A 17907-nucleotide genomic window follows, 5' to 3' on the forward strand; every position below is an offset into this window, starting at 1 on the left:
GTACTTAAGCAAGAATTTTTAAAGGTGGCACAATGTTTACAATAACATACACCTTACACACCCTTATATATAAATATTTAATCCATTAGCATGTTCATTATTAATCTGATGCAAATTTCTGGAAGTGGATAGTTTACTCTAAATTACTCAAGCCAAAAGAATTCTGTTTCTGAAATGCCAACTGATGAGATGCAAAGGCTGAACATGTAAAGGCATTAAGCACTTCTGAGGTGCAATTGTGACAACTGACATCTTGACCAATACCAGGCGTTGAACCAGAGACGTCCGAGATCTAAAACGCATTAGTTTCTATAGCTTGAACTAAAGAGGGCAGGGTCTCAAGATGAGAACTGTAATAGGTTTGTATCCCTTGTGGATTGGGGCATACCAGGGAATGCGTAATACATTTGACTGATGGGTTACATACTACTTCTGGTCAGGGAAACTTGTCTCAAGTGTTTGAGACCCACCATGATTTGAATTCTGGATAAGCCCCAACTTGTATCATGGCAGCTGAGGATCTCCAGAGCTCAAAGCATGAGTCTCTCTACGGCTTGAATTTAAATGTTAGGCTTTGGAGATAAAGCTCTAACAGACCCATGTAGCCCATGTTGATCAGGCACAGAGGGGTTGAGTAAAATGCACTGGGTTACACACTGCCAAAGTTCTCAAGAAGTTGTACTAACAGTGTAAGTTATTACTTTGATAGAAATATGTTTCAGTGTCAAAGCCCTAAACTCAATACTAGGGAAAATGAACTTGACGTATTTAGGTATTCTTTGTATTAACATGTGGAAACGCGTGGGGGATTTTTTATTGATTTGTTTTTCCCTGAATGTTTGCGTAGTGGAAAGCATGCTTCCTCTATGGAAAGATCCAAAATTTTGTAGTCAATTTAAAGATTCTCATTGATTGATTTGGAGTTGAGACTAAAAGGGGCCCAATTCAGATCACATGTCTACTCAGCATGGGTGTTTGAGTTGCTAGCCTAACATGGCCAGACTTTCTCTACTCAAATGATCTCTTTCTAGTCAACTTTCAAGGTCTCTGCTCAGTTCAAATCCTTAATCTTGTGGATACTTAGGTACAATTGATCACACGTTCTGAAACGTATTGCATGGATATCATCTCCCTGTATAGGTATGCATATGTGTAAGTGTGTATAGTTTAAAAAAATACTAAATTCCACTTAATGGTAGACAAAGATACTGTTGTATAACACTGCTTATGTCTTTTAAGGTATGAATTTAAATAAGCGAGAATTAAATGAGCATGTGGAGTTTGAATCACAGACCTACTATGCTGCATTTGCTGCTGAACTGGAAGCCTGTGCCCAGCCAATGTGGGGACTGCTATCACATTGCAAAGTTAGGGTAAGGCAAACATTTTTTTCATTTTTACTTTGTCTTTTTAAAAAATAAATAACTACTTTTAACTTCCTTTTTGTAGTCTCAGCAAATTTTACAAATAGTTGGATTTTAGGGTCATTTATCAGTTCTCCATCCAGTGTTACTTTCTGGATGGTGTATGAAATTGAAGTTGAGTAAAAAATACATCAGGCAGTATTTTGTAGTCAAGCTTTATTTGAACAGAACTCACACATCCTTTAGAAGACGTTTATACCCATGTTCTCTGCATTAGATTTGGCCAGTCATTTGACTGGAGAAAAGAGTGATGAATTCAAATCTTCACTTGGAAGATCTTCGAAACAAACCAGAGAGGAGTTTTTGAGTAAAAGCATTCTTGGCTGAAGGGTTTTCTTTCTCCAAATTGCTCAGCTGGAGCACCAAATATTTTTCCATAGACTAAATCATGACTTTCATCAATACCTGCGGGCTGAAATGTTCCCATCGGTTTGTCTTGATGATTCAGGACAAGCTTTTCCAGAATCTTCATTGTGTGAAGCCTCTGAGTGTGTTGAGATTTATTTTTCTATTTAGGTGAATTAAGGCTTTTCATTTGTACTTCAAATAAGGGGGCTTAAAAAAAGCAAACCAGTCCCCTTTGTTGGCTTATCAAGACATTAGATGAGGGCAGTAATGGTTGGAGTTCTGTAATATGTGCACCAATTGCTGCTTTCTTCTAGTAGGCGATACAACTGCCATCAAGAAGGCCACATGAGACTTGGCACTAACATCTGTCCTTATGGTGTTGGTGTCCATGTTACATGTAGGGTTGTACCCAAGCCTGGACAACTGTCTTTGCCAGCCAACTGAATGATACTGTAAATAGCTTCTGACCTGCATAGTACAATGTATAGGAGTCCTGCTTATGAGTTTGAGAGAATAATCTCTTTAAACCAAGGAAATGTATATGAGAATATCAAACCCCCAGTTTGATTTTAGTGTCTTCACAGGAGCTTTGAAAAGGATGATGATATTGGAGACTTGTTTCTGTGGAAGAGTAGAAAAGCTACTGTTTGCTTCTCTGAAAGAAGCATTGTTTTAGTGAAAACAAAGATAGCATGGGCAAACAAAGGACATCTCAGGCTGTACCTGTTAGAGCTGAGGATATAACTCTGTAACAGCACTCTCATAAATCCTTTGAAGTGCCTATTTAAATATGATTGATGTTACTTAGCCCTGGTCTACACTACGAGTTTAGGTCGAATTTAGCAGCGTTAGAATGATTTAACCCTGCATCCGTCCACACGACGAAGCCATTTTTGTCGTCTTAAAGGGCTCTTAAAATCGATTTCTGTACTCCTCCCCGACGAGGGGATTAGCGCTGAAATGGACCCTGCTGGGTCGAATTTGGGGTAGTGTGGTATTGGCCTCCGGGAGCTATCCCAGAGTGCTCCATTGTGACCACTCTGGACAGCACTCTCAACTCAGATGCACTGGCCAGGTAGACAGGAAAAGCCCCGCGAACGTTTGAATTTCATTTCCTGTTTGGCCAGTGTGGCGAGCTGATCAGCACAGGTGACCATGCAGAGCTCATCAGCACAGGTGACCATGGAGTCCCAGAATCGCAAAAGAGCTCCAGCATGGACCGAAAGGGAGGTACTGCATCTGATCGCTGTGTGGGGAGACGAATCCGTGCTATCCGAACTCTGTTCCAAAAGATGAAATGCCGGAATATTTGAAAAAATCTCCAAGGGCATGAAGGACAGAGATTATAACACGGACCCACAGCAGTGCTGTGTGAAACTTAAGGAGCTCAGGCAAGCCTACCAAAGAACCAGAGAGGCAAACGGCTGCTCTGGGTCAGAGCCCCAGACATGCCGCTTCTATGATGAGCTGCATGCCATTCTAGGGGGTGCCCCTACAACTACCCCACCCCTGTGCTTCCCTCCTCCTCCACCCTCCCGGGCATGAATTTGAAACAACAATGACTTTATTGCCTCTGCAAGCGGAGATCAAAGGGGGGAGGGGAGGGCGGTTGGCTTACAGGGAAGTAGAGTGAACCAAGGGGGTGGGTTTTCATCAAGGAGAAACAAACAGAACTTTCACACCGTAGCCTGATCAGTCATGAAACTGGTTTTCAAAGCTTCTCTGATGCACAGCACGCCCTGCTGTGCTCTTCTAACTGCCCTGGTGTCTGGCTGCGCGTAATCAGCGGCCAGGCAATTTGCCTCAACCTCCCACCCCACCATAAACGTCTCCCCCTTACTCTCACAGATATTGTGGAGCACACAGCAAGCAGTAATAACGATGGGAATATTGGTTTCGCTGAGGTCTAACCGAGTCAGTAAACTGCGCCAGCGAGCTTTTAAACGTCCAAAGGCACATTCTACCACCATTATGCACTTGCTCAGCCTATAGTTGAACTGCTCCTTACTACTGTCCAGGCTTCATGAGCCATGGGAACAAAGGGTAGGCTGGGGTAGGTGCGACCGCGCGGTGCTGCCGACTGGGAAATCAGCCTGAGGCAGAAGCCTCCAGCTGGCATGATATTCCAGGCAGGACTGAATCTCCATTAGACGAAACTTAAAGAAGAGAAAGACCTGGAGTCATTCCCATTTTTGTCCAGGCGCCCCCGACCGACCTCACCGAGGCCGGCCAGGAGCACCCACGGGACGACGACGACGGTTAGCAGTCTTATTGCACCTTCTGCCCTCCACAAGGCAAGGCAAGGGGATGCTGCTGTGTAGCACTGCAGTACCGTGTCTGCCAGCAGCACCTAGGAGACATATGGTGACAGTGAGCTGAGTGGCCTCCATGCTTGCCGTGGTATGTCGTCTGCACGGGTAACCCAGGAAAAAAGGCGAGAAACGATTTTTTGCCATTGCTTTCATAGAGGGAGAGAGGGAGGGAGGGGGGCCTGACGACATGTACCCAGAACCACCCGTGACTATGTTTTTGCCCCATCAGGCATTGGGAGCTCAACCCAGAATTCCAGTGGGCGGCGGAGGCTGCGGGAACTGTGGGATAGCTAGCCTCGGTACTGTGGACGCACACCGCCAACTTAATGCGCTTAGTGGGGACACACACAATCGACTGTATCAAATCGATTTCTAAAAAATCGACTTCTATTAAATTGACCTAATTTCGTAGTGTAGACATAACCTTAGTTATAGTCTCCAGAACTGAGACTAGACTGAAACTACACTGACTGTAATAGGAATGAGATTAAAATGTAATGGGATATAGGTTGATACATGTGTCCGAAAAACTGTGGTGATTATACTGTAATGTTGGGAAAGGAGAAAATTAAGTCTGCTGTGATGTGATTATGATATTGGTTGTTTCTTGTTTGTGCCTGAAAATAGACATTTTGGGATAGTAATAAAACTACATATTTGTGCATAATTATCAAATCAGAGATCTGGATTATTAACTATATGGAGATCTGGATTATTAACTATATGAGATTAAATCTCTTGCATGATGATGATTTTTCTCATCATTACACCACACAATTGTTAATTTGTGTGTCAAACAATGATAGACTAGCAGAAAATGGAATTCTTCAATTGAGAGGAATACTTGAGACATGAAAAACTTTACATTTCTACCTCATCATCATTTATTATGAATAAAAAACATCAATATTCTAATTTAAACTACTTTCCAATATAAATAGGAGGAGTTATGTTGGTGTTCATAGGACAGTAAAGTCTGGATTGAAATGTGCACTGAAAAGACTTCTTTGAGTAAACTAAATATTCCGAAAGTTTAAATTAGCAATTGCAAAGGCATTTTCATATTGTAAATCATATTAAGATATTTTTATTAAATCTTTCTTTTGAGGCTAAATTGCCCTTAGAATACTGTACTACAGTTAACTAGTTGGCACTTCAAAAACGAGTAGTGTGTCCCCCCTTTCCCCCCCCCCCCGCATGCTTCTGACCCCACTGCTTGAGGTATATAGCCTATCTTGCCTTAATTTAGAGAGATGCAACTGAATTTAAATTGTATTTCAATGTGAGAACATTATATATATTGATATTAGTTTATGGTTAATCTGAAACAAAATTACTCCTATACTTTCATTATCATTACACTCATGTTTGTTAATCTAGTGGTGAACACTGGATTTTACTGCATTGAGTTTACTAAACTCTAAAGACATTGCAGTAGAAGTGTTTGAATAGGATATTAGATGCGTAATTCCTTTTAGAATATGTGCATGAAGGGTCCCTTTGTATGCACAGGTTCCTGTTTCTGTGCTAAAACAAATAGATTAAATTAAACAACATTAAGCCACCAAGACCAAATAGTCTTATTTGTAAGAATTTCAAAGGAACTCAATCAAGTGGCTGAACAAACATTTAAATCTGCTATTATTATACCCAAGGACTGGAGAGTAGCAAATGTTTACCTGTCTCTTAAAAAATGGTGCTGGGGATAGTCCTAGGAATTACAGGCCCGGAAAACTTAATTCAGTATTAGGTAAATTGGTTGAAACAATAAAATGAAAGTTTTTTTTATAAAACTTAGTTGAATGTGATAGAGGGCTACACCAGCATGGCAGCTCAGAACAGGTCTGGACAACACAATAGCAAAAACATTCTAGGCTCTTGTATGCTAGCACTCCTACCATTGATGAATTTTGGAAAAGCCTCAGTGTAGAGAAGGACAGAGTCAACCACCAGTAAATCGTTAAAACATGTTAATTTTCAGTGTTGGAAAATAATCTCTTTTTATTTAAAAAAAGTTAACACTATGCAAATTCCATATTTGTGCCTTGTTTTAAAACTGCGAACAGAAAAGAACAGAAAAAAATCCTTAAACCATCATACTGGTTAATAAACTATTTTCCCCATTGTATTAATGAAACTGTTACTCAAAACTATTTTTGAATAGTGTGGTACAATGTACAATGGTGCAATGTCAAATAATTTTTCTTATTGCAGGAGACACAAGAGTACACAAGAAATGTTGTCAGATACTGCCTTGAAGCACTTCAGGACTGGTTTGATGCTATCAACTTTGTAGATGAGGTTTGCATCCTTTATATGATTAAACAAAGTGTTGTCAGAAATGTCTTGTTAAACTTAAAAAAATACTTTAAAAGTTAATATTTTTATTATGTAAAGGAGAAAGAAAATTATCCTTTTAAATACTGTAACAGATGGATTACCATGTTAAAAACAATGCGGCTCTTGTTAAAACCTTTGTAATTCATGGGTATGATGTGATATATCAGTGAATTAAGGATTCTGGAATCCCCAATTTAATTAATGTGAACTTGTATTCAGACTATGAGGTTCTACCAATTGATGCCATAGGAGCACTCCAACGCAGTTGAGTGGAGGGCATTAGCAATGATAAAGCAAAGCTTCTCTGCACTCCATTTCGTATGAAGTACTAGGGTGTGGTCAGGACTGGTGTATTGGGAGACATTTCTCTGATTCCAGGTGGGATGAGACTAATATTCCAGGGGCTAAGCAGGAGAGATCAACTGGAACGGTTTGGGAAAAGGGAGATGAAGCATTGGCAGGGGGAGAGATGCAGTAACATTTGCAATATCTAGTGGAAAGAGCCATCAGCAGTGGATGTGCCAGGTGAAATGATAGTCTGTATGATTCTTATACTTTTTTGTATTTGATGGTAAAATGCATTGTTTTCATTGCAGCCAGCTCCTAACCAGGTTACTTTTCATTTGCCACTACATCGTTACTATGCTATGTTTTTGAGTAAGGTAAGCATGCATTTGTTACCATATTCTATAAGAAAATAAGGTGTTGTCTGTTTATAGTATGAAAAAATCATTTCCTTACGTTCTCCGTAAAATTTATACTCTATTTTGTTTGTAGGCTGTCAAATGCCAAGAGCTAGATATGGATTCTATTTTACCAGATCAGGAGATGTTGATGAAACTAATGATTCACCCACTTCAGATTCAGGTATGGTGCCAGGCTGCTTTTTTGGTTTGAATGTACAGAATACGAAAGAGGATGGCTATCTCTTTTCCCCTCTTCCAGTCCAAATAGTTTAAGTATTTTAAAAAATGTCTAAACAGCAGGGGAAAAACATATTAATTGTGGAATACAAAAATTAAAGTAGGTGACAACTCCTTGCAATATATGAAATGTTTATCACGTGTAAGCACAGTTTTACAGTGATTTTGTCAGAATAAACTTAGAAAAGTATTTCTTAGAATCACATAGAACTACTTTTTCAAATACTGTTAGCATCATATAATGACCCTAGGTGTTTATATTGCTGAGAACTATGCTTAATGTTTAGGATCACATTTTCAAAAAGCTACTGCTAAATTTGAGTACTTGTGCTCGGAACAATTTGTGCATGCAATTAATATTAATATGTACAGATTGAGGATACAGGAGTGAATGTAGAGGCTGGGTTGTGAAGACCCTTTATTCCTTGATTTTTATAAGCAGTAATGGGCAGAATTCTTGCCTGTGGCTTTACACTTAACATTCTGTTTATATCGAAGTTAGGAGATGAAGAGAAATAGTTGTAATAATGGATAATCTATTATAAGAGACACACTTCATTTTTTGGGTACTTTTTCAGGATAAAGAATCGTGGATCTTTTCACATCCCTTACCCCTCCATTTCCTGAAATGCCACCTCCTTTTAGAGTGGACCATATTATTATACGTATTACAGATCTGTGGTGGAATATAAATATCTTGCTTTGAATTTGGGCAGCGCACCTAGTTAACAAACTTACAAAAAATAGCACAGTATATTTTTAATGATCAAGGCCTTGGGTTTAAGTCTCATTCACCATTGTAATTTAATATCATGCCTCATGCATGGATTCAGTACTGTCTCAGCAAGAAGAGAACCACATACTGGTCCCAACTGAATTTTTTGCAACATCTAAGGGTATTTTCTGGGATGACTCTCATCCAACTTTTGACATGGTCCAGCTCTGCTGATTTTGAGATCTGAGGGGATCACAGCTGATGGTGTGGCTACAGACAACTGAATAGCTGATTTTTCCTTGAACTGTTTGCAAAAAGTTTATTTCAGCTAATTTTTTTTTTCTTTTAAAAATAGGCAAGCCTTTCTGAAATCCATAGTAACATGTGGGTAAGGAATGGTCTACAAATTAAAGGACAAGCAATGACTTATGTGCAGTCTCATTTTTGTAACTCCATGATTGATCCTGACATTTACCTATTACAGGTAAGGTATAGTTTCTGTGAACCCAAGTACTGTGTTTATAAGAACGCTAATGACTTATGAGTAAAGTGATGATGTACCATGTACATGTTTGTTTTTACAGGTCTGTGCTTCTAGACTTGACCCAGATTATTTTATTTCATCAGTTTTTGAAAGGTAAGGTCAAAGCATAAGGATAGAATGAATACCACTATATTGCATTCTGCCACTTACTGACTATTTAAAATATACTGTGGGGGAAAAGGTGTTTGACCTGCTGAATCCCTCTTGCACCACAGCACTTTGTCTTTTTTTTCTTTCCCAGATGGAGGAATACACTTCCATTAATACAATTTCTCTGATGGGTTCCACTGTGGCAGTTTCATTCATCCTCCCTTTCACTTAGGGCTGGTTTTGGATTTATACTCCAATGTGTGCAATATGTTTATGAAACCCCAGAGTTGAATCTCCTGAGCTTTCCAATTTTAGAAGTGTTGCACACTCTGGTGTATAAGTATTTGGAACTCCCACACTGAAGGCGAGAATGAATAGCAGTGAGGATCACAAGACATCTGCTTGCTTCTACAGGAGAAGGCCTGGTCTACACCTAAAACTTAGATCAACTTAGCTTTGTCGCTCAGGGCTGTGAAAAATGTCACACCCTGTGCAAAGTAGTTAGGTCAACCTAACCTCTCTGTAGACGCAGCTAGGTTGATGGAAGAATTATTTTGTCAACATGGCTGCCGTCTCTCGGAGAAGTGGATTTCCTACATTGACGGAAAAACTCCTTCCGCTGACATAGGCAATGTCTATGCTACAGGATCACAGCTGCAGCACAGTAGCTGTGCTGCTGTAGCATAGACATGGCTGAAGAAAAGCAGGACATAAATGTCAATACCAACTAACCTACTTTCAAGTATTCAATTGATGTAAATGTCATGTATTTGAATATGAAGTATGAATAGGATCAGTACAGTACAATGAAGATAAGGATATACTTTCTGAAAATAAAAAGCCTTTCACTTCAAGGTTTGCTTCTAATTAGATTATATACAACTTATTTTGTACTCCTTTTGGGCCTGGGCCTGAATGGTGCTTCAGTAGGCATCCCGGGTACTTCGCACCTCTCAGCATCAGGCTCTTGATATGGAAGAATGACGTCTCTAACCTTACTCTGTGTTCTGTAGATTCAAGGTGGTAGATCTGTTAACAATGGCATCGCAGCATCAGAATACAGTTCTTGATTCAGAACATGAGAGATCTATGTTGGAAGGAGCCTTAACATTTCTTGTCATTCTGTTAAGTCTTCGCTTACATTTAGGTAAGAATCACAACTGTCTAGTCACAAATATTACTGTAACATGGAATTTTATGTGTATTTGGTTTTAAATTTTTTGGCATTTAATAGCTGTCCTGTAGCAGAATAAGTAAAATTATTAAATAAAATCAAATGGTCATTCTTTGTTTATAATTTGATTTCAGTTTCATCAGTTGCTTCATTTTAACCATCCTAAAAACTAGAAACAGCCAAAATACAGGGTTAGGGTGTCTTTTTCTTTATTGCAATCCAGTCCATTCCTGTCCTTGAGAGAAATAAACGGCTGAATTTTTTTTATACATATGCTCATGAGATGTATATTGAAGTGTAAATGTCAATACTAGTGTTTGACTCAGCAAATCCTAAAGCTCCTACTTGTAATAATCTCTTATAGTTGAGCTTCTTATTTCCCTGTCTGAACTTTGACATTCCTTATTAACTGAAATTTTATTGTATTTTATTATTTTTATATACATGACTTGGTTTCTGCTGTTTGTATCAAGTAAAGTGAATAGGACATTATCCAGTCAATGCTTGAATTAAAGGAAAGACTCATTTCCCACTTGTGCACCTCAAAAATTATGTGCGAAGAAGCAAATGTGCAATATTTTCAGCTTTGTGAACATTCCTTTTCTGTTAATTTGTAATAGAAATGATGTAGAAAGTATCTTACCAGTAACCTGGGTTAAAATCCTGGTCTTGTACCAAGACTTCTCCCCTGGCCATGCAAAACTTGGCAGCTGGTAAAACTTTAGAGTTACTGTTGCCCCAGTGGCTGCTGCTCTTCTTGCTTTGGATCCACTAGCCTTACCCCATTCCATAAATTACTTCTGCAGCTTTGCACAAATTGCCCTTTCAGAGCACATGCTGTGGCATACAGTCTCTCTACATGCACTTCCTACATCTTGGCCCAAACATGAGCCGTGCAACTACCGCAGTTATCCTGTCCATTGGGCCTTCCATACCTGCAGAGTGACGGAGGGGGATTTACCCCTGGTAAAGTCCTGTAGATATATCTTAGTGTTATTGACACTGATCTTTATTCAGAATTATGCTGAACTGAGCTTTGTAATCACCCCTTCCAGCATTTCTAATGTTACTGATGTAGGAACATGTGCTAGTTGGTACAATAAGTCTGCAGTATGCTAATTTGATATTGCTTTAGTGGCATAAGTTCCAAACATTCAGCTAGGCATCTGTGAAACCTTCCATGTGATTTTGTTTTGGTATATTCCCCTCACCCCCCAAAATACACAGTATTTAACACAGAATAAAATTACTTTGATATTGCCATAGAAAAATGAATTAAACTCCAGTACTGCAAATACTTACGCGTATGATTATTACTCATGTGCCTGAAGTTAAGAGTGTGCATAAATGTTTGCAATATTGGGCCTAAGAGATTACTTAAAATCCTGGCTAAAACTTGCATTCTGTTGTATTTTATTAAGCTTCGTTTATTACCATGCTTTACAATACAGTCTTTGGAAAACATGCTTTAGTGTTGACTCCTGTGCAATAGTTTGTTTTCAAAACAGCATATGTATTGAGAAATATCAGCGAGCTGTTACTTTACACAACTTGCAAATACACAGAGCACTCTTATAAGAAAATAGGAATAGTTTAGTAAATTGTTGTGGACATCTTCAGGGAATCAACCAGAAATCTGAATTGTAATTGTAATAATGTAACTGTGTTAACTAGGATATCAAACCGTTGAGTCTCACATTTGTAATTAGTGTTTAACTTACTGAGATTTGACTACATGTGTGTGCCTCTATATCCTCTTTTTCTTTACTCATGCAACTTGTACAGGGTATTTAATTTTATTTTTATTGCCCTAGGAATGACAGATGACGAGATCCTCAGAGCAGAGATGGTAGCCCAACTCTGTATGAACGACAGGACTCATAGTTCACTACTGGATCTCATATCCTTGGAATCTTGTTAACTTATTTATTTTGATTTCTGTGTGTAACTAGTACTATAAAAGAAATTTGTGTTGTGCAGTATTTTCAAGCTTGTGCACGATGCCATCAATATTGCTCGCTCGTAACAACCTCAAACTTTAGGAGTTGTGGGCAGATGTCATTGGATTATGATGTACTGTTGATCACAATGAAATTTTCTTCAGTACTTTAGTCTTCCTTAATTGTTCGTATGCAAATGATACACGTAAGGCTTTGCAATACATTTTAGATGTTTTTACAGTGTACTAGGTGCTTTGCAGCCAAGTAAAATATACATGATCTTTTCCTTAAAGAACTTGCAGTCCAAATATAAACATAGTGCAGTAAGTGACTGCAATAATTTAAAGGCAGAAATGGTGAAAAGTAGGTTGAGGTTTACAATATTAAGGTAATAATATGAGTGCTTAGGTATGATATGTGCACATCATGCTAGTTTCACAATCTATTTTTTCCATTTTATTTTGTTTTTTCTTTTGTAGTTTGTTTCCACCTATAGCTTCCCATCCATCCCCCATTGCTGTACACACAATATTGCTTTTAATATTTTTAGTTAAACCCACTAGTTTTCCCCCTTCCTGAATTTTCCTTTTATCATCAAGCACTCCGCCCCCCGTCTTTCCCTGCACATAAATCATAAAGCCTCCCTTTCAGCAACTTTTATGTCCCTCCTCAGCATGAAAGGGTATTTCTATTAGTACTTAAAACCAGACTAATTCATGAATATCCTCGTTTCTGTGTTTGCGCTTCACCAACCTTTCTTCAAGAGAGAGTCAATGCCAAGTTTCTCTTACCCACCCCCCTTTTTCCTCCATTCCTGCAAGAGCCTCTTGGTTTGTGGGTCAGCCGAGCTGCCTGTTTACTCAACACTAGTGGCTTACTTAAATTTTTATAAATCCTATTGCTTGCCAAAAGTTAAAATAGCTAAAGCAGGGCTGACCTTCTGATTTTTGGGACTGCCAGAAGGGGAGATCAGGAAATGAGTCATTCCCCTGCAGGTTACCACTTCCAGAAAATCAGATATAGCCAACCCATTTTACAGAGCTTTCAGGGTCTGTGGGTCCCAGTCATCTGCTTACTTTGTTTGTGCTTAACCCTAACTCAAAATAATGTTTGTTACTAGTAGTACTAGAAATCAAGTGATCATTATTTATCACATGGATACAAGCATGTATGTGTTTTTTTTTTTAATAACAAAAAGTGCACGTCAGTGCATATGTATGTATAATCGCCAATCAGTGAGCTTGCTTGACATTTTCACTCTCAAGACTTACTTTCTGAGGATGAGAGTGTTTCTATACAGAAAGATTGCTGATTGAGAGAAGAGATTTTTGGAAAGTTTAAACAATCCTCCCCACCACACCTTATTGGTAGCTGCACAAGTTTAACAGCATGTTCAAGAATATTTGTAGTGATGTGCATTAGTATATAATCCCTGAATAAGCCCATAGTAGTTTGAGCAATAATGCAAGTAGTGTACAGAATTAAAATTATACCCCAAAAGTGTTGATATGATACAATACAAATTTGATTACACTGGAACTGCTGTAGTACACAGACCTCTTGTGGTGAAATTAAAGCATTGCAAAAGTTTAGCATCTTAAATGAAGCTCTTAAAACATTAGACGAAAGTAAATAGTGATGTGCTATGTTTCTGCTGTTAAATAGTCCTTGATAACAATAGTTTTTCTTAACATGAAGATCACATTCCAGAAAACCCCAATCCCAAAAGTGGCATTGTTCCAGGAAGTTTAAGCTTTGAATCAATGTTGTCAGCAGTTGCTGATTTTAAAGCTCCCGTTTTTGAACCTGGAGGTTCTATGCAACAAGGAATGTATACACCCAAAGGTATAATAATTAACATTTTTTTATAATCAAGTTACATACTGTGGAGATGCTTTATATGGTAAAAATAAGCTATTTATCCCTTCTGTTTGTTTTGACTTTTTCATCATTGTCTTGCATAGTAAGCACTGATGGACATAAAATGAGTTTGGATGTAAAATGAATTTTTGCTTGTTGTCCAAACATAAGCCCTAATGAGGCAAGCATTAGCCATGTGTAAGGCTACGATTTTATCACGGGTATTTTTATCAAAAGTCATGCACAGGATGTTAGCAATAAACAATAAAGCATGGATTTATTGAGGAGCCGCTGGCCGGGGTGAAGCCGGAACCTGAACCCCGCTGGCCAGGGCTGAATTATTGGAATTTTCAAGAAGTCACAGAGGGCTCGTAAAATCACAGAATCAGTGACCTCAGTGATGGATTCATGGTCTTAGCCCTGTGTCATCACAAGCCAATGCTAAAATCAAAAACAGAAGAATCTTGCTAAATTGCAGTTAGTGATCAGAATACTTTGATTCATACACCAAAAAATGTTGGTGTCTCCTCAGTGAAGATTTAATAGCCATGTACTCTAGGTGGGTTTTGTTACTTTGACAAACTATTATATAGTATATTGTCTGGAATACTGTAAAGTATATTATAAGACTGCTCATTTATTTTGACAACTGTAATGTACATGATATATTATCCTTCCATGTTTGTTTATTGAAATTTTCGAATTTGCAAGTAAACCATCTGCAGTGACTGCAGTAGTGACTAGAATAACTTACAGAGGTTCTACTGTAATGCTAACTGAAAATGACTAACAGATGCAAGTGAGATCTGCAACACTGGACTCGGATTTAGGAGACTTGGGTTCTATTCCCAGTTCTGCCACAGGCCTGCTGGGTGACCTTGGGCAAATCTAATTTCTGTGCCTCAGTTTCCCCATCTGTAAAATGGAGAAACGCCACCTCCTTTGTAAAGTGCTTTGAGGGCTACCGATGAAAAGAACTATGTAAGAGCTCTCTCTTCATTTGAAAATTAAGTAGAACAGCAAATGAAGACTCCAGAGAAGCATACTGAGTTCTCACCTGTTTGTTGAGGTCTGTATTGATGCACTGGTATCACTGTGCTCAGTGATGTGTTCATATTTAAAGCTAGAACAAAAGCTACGGTATTTTTCTAAGTTCATAAATAACTAAACTTGTGTCAAAAAACACATATTTTTGAAGACAGGACTTATTAATGATCAAGGGAAATTGGAACAGGTAGAAATTTATTCTGCACATCTAAATAAGTAAAGCACTGGATTTTGAACACTAATTTTAGGAATTTTCAAAATATAGTTTTTTAAAAAATGGATGAATGTAGTTTTGTTGTAACTTAGCTTAATTTTATTGCCAGACTGTCTAAGAATTTCTCTTCCTGGGAAATGGTGTGCCTTAGATCTGTCCACCTTTCCTGATTTGCTTTGTTTGAGAGAACACACAAGATTCCTTATATAGCCTGTTCTGAACACTGTAACCTACCTGCCCTCTGACACAGTGGTCTGGTCTGAGAATACCAGGCTGAGAAGGGGGACAGAGAGGCTTTTCTCAGGGTGTTGGTGCAGGCTATGTGTGATTTGAAATCTCTGGATTCTGTTTGGGAAGAAAGTTTATTTTAAAACAAAACATGTGTGTAGAAACTTATGTAAAGTTGATGTTTAAAATACTGTGCTTTGTACTCTGATTCCATGGCAAAATGAGTTTCTTCATGTTCTCAGTTAACTTGCTTCCTGCCTGCTAGCATATAAATGACAATTCTGTAAAAGCCATTGAAAAGCTGAAATCTCTTTAATATGACTTAAATACCAAAAGCATCTATTTTTCATCTACCAAATGTTGCATAGGAAATCCATAACTTTTCGTAGGAAAACACTGGAGAATTAATACCTGGAGGTATCCTTTTTAAAAATATTTTTCATAATAAAGGAGACTTTTCTGGGTCAGCCCCTTCGTTCTGGTCTTCTGAGAGTTTGGGCTTATTGGAATCTGTGAGTTAATTATGGTGACCCTTTCTACACCGTGCCATCACAAAAGAGGTCATATTAAGAACATAAACTGATGCCCCCAGATCCCTCCAGACAGGACACCAGTGGAAGAGGAAGAAACACCACCTTCCCACAAAGCCTCATCTAGAGATGAGGAGGATATCATACCTCCCCCACCATCTTACCCCAATGACTTCAGAGCCTTTCAAGAACTCATAGAATAGGTGGCAGACGACTTACAAGTCCCATTAGATGAGATTCAGGAATCCCAACGTTCCATGTTGGATAGCCTTCCTTCATCTCCTCAGGGCAAGTTTGCCTTGCCCATCAGTGAAGCTTTGCTTACTGCACACGCACAGTGTGGTCAACTCCAACCACTTCTCACCCACGTGTAAATAAGCCAACAAAAATAAGTACATCCCTCCCAGAGGCTTAGGGTACCTCCTGTCTGATTCCCAACTCGCAGGTGGTGCCAGTGAACAGAATTGGCAACATTGGTTCTGTTCAATACCCTCTGATAAGGACCTAAAACAATTGGACTTTCTGGGCTGTATGAGCTACTTCTTGGCTTCCTTACAGCTTAGAGTAGCCAGTTATCAAGCCCTGATGTCAAAGTATGACTTCACAGTCTATTCAAAATTTTCTTCTCTATTGAACACCTTTCTCAGGAGCAGACACAACAATTTCAGGCCCTCATGATAGAGGGTCAGACCGTTTTCAAGGCATCTCTCCATGCCTCACTTGATACCATTGACACAGCTGCGTGTTCCATGGCTATGGCAGTAGTCATGCTCTGAGCTTCCTGGCTGCAGTCTTTTGGCCTCCCACAGGAGGTACAAGATCTGGTTGAAGAGCTTCCTTTTGAAGGCCCAAAGTTGTTTAGTGATGCGGTCGAGAGGTCTCTGCATTCTCTCAAAGACTCTCAGGTGACACTACAATCTCAGGGCATCTCTACATCTGCCTAAATAAATAAATAAATAAATAAATAAATTAAAAATACAGCAGGTTGCAGACAGCTCAACAATCTCTCCCAATGTACTGTTAGCCCATGAAACCGGCTGAAGCCCCCCACGTAGAAGACCAGATTCCCTAAGAAAGGGCCCTCCTCTTCAGCAACCACTCAGCCAGGGACATCTTCAAAACATCCATTTGACCCATTGGTTGAGGGTCACAAACTAACTCCCACTCTAGATCCTGCATTGCACCTATTCCCCTTCCACCCTTATGGAGGGCATCTCTTTAATTTCTTACCTTATTGGGAGCTCATCACATCAGACAGCTGAATCCTGGAGGAGATTTCTACAAGCTATTCCATCCATCTTTACAACCTCCCCCCAGTCTGCCTTTGGGAACCCCTCTCACAAAGACTTTTTAAAGCAGGAGGTACGATCCTGCCTAGGTGTGAGGGCAATCAAACCTGTCCCACCAGACTTTCTCAGGAAGGGTTCTTTTCTTGGTACTTCCTTGTCTTAAAGAAAAATGGGGGGTGGAGACCAATTCTCGACGTCAGGACTTTAAATACCTTCATCTGCTCCCAGCAATTAAAAATGGTGACCCTAGCAACAATAATTCCCTCTCTAGATCTGGGACATTCATTCTTTTCATTCAACCTTCAGGATGCTTATTTTCATGATGCCATTCATACCATGCAGAAATGATTTCTACGTTTTGTGGTAGACAGGGATCACTCCCAGTATTGTCTCCTACCCTTGGTCTCTCCACTGCCCCAAGGATCTTTATCAAAGTTCTGTCAGCCACAGCAGCCTATCTTTACTAGATGGGCATATCATCTTTCCTTACGTGGATGATTGGCTCCTGAAGGGCTGCTCGCTTCTCAAAGCACAGACAGCAACCAGCAAGGTCCTTTTTCTGTTTCATTCTCTGAGTTTCTACTTCAGAATGGAGACATCTACCCTAACACCCACACAACATATAGATTTAATCGGGGCCACTGTGGACTCCTCCTCCACCAGAGCATACTTACCCAGGGACCAATTCACCACAACGTCCAACCTTGTTTCAGCAATCCAACAGAGTCTACAAATCACTGCAAGGGCTTGTCTGCAACTTCTGGGCCACATGACAGCATGTATGTTTGTGACTTCCTTAGCACTTTCGGTATCTTCAAGCATGATTGAGAACTGTGTACACCCCCAAGAGACACAGTCTTTATAAGCGGGTGTCTGTATCTTGGAAGGTCCTTGATTGTCTGAACTGGTAGAAGGACCCACAAAAGGTG

At 39.3% G+C, this 17907-nt stretch overlaps 1 protein-coding gene across 1 annotated transcript in view; it reads left to right on the forward strand.

The window, feature by feature from the left end:
* UBR3 (ubiquitin protein ligase E3 component n-recognin 3) overlaps nucleotides 1-17907 on the forward strand; it is a 204835-nt gene that overhangs the window by 59520 nt on the left and 127408 nt on the right. The window contains exons 10-18 of the mRNA XM_065412946.1: nucleotides 1240-1373; nucleotides 6299-6385; nucleotides 7021-7086; nucleotides 7202-7291; nucleotides 8418-8546; nucleotides 8647-8699; nucleotides 9710-9843; nucleotides 11685-11770; nucleotides 13514-13655. Coding sequence (XP_065269018.1) covers nucleotides 1240-1373; nucleotides 6299-6385; nucleotides 7021-7086; nucleotides 7202-7291; nucleotides 8418-8546; nucleotides 8647-8699; nucleotides 9710-9843; nucleotides 11685-11770; nucleotides 13514-13655 — 921 coding nt within the window. The remainder of the gene's footprint in view (nucleotides 1-1239; nucleotides 1374-6298; nucleotides 6386-7020; nucleotides 7087-7201; nucleotides 7292-8417; nucleotides 8547-8646; nucleotides 8700-9709; nucleotides 9844-11684; nucleotides 11771-13513; nucleotides 13656-17907) is intronic.

The sequence above is a fragment of the Emys orbicularis genome, chromosome 11 (genome assembly GCF_028017835.1).
Source record: "Emys orbicularis isolate rEmyOrb1 chromosome 11, rEmyOrb1.hap1, whole genome shotgun sequence".
NCBI lineage: Eukaryota > Metazoa > Chordata > Testudines > Emydidae > Emys > Emys orbicularis.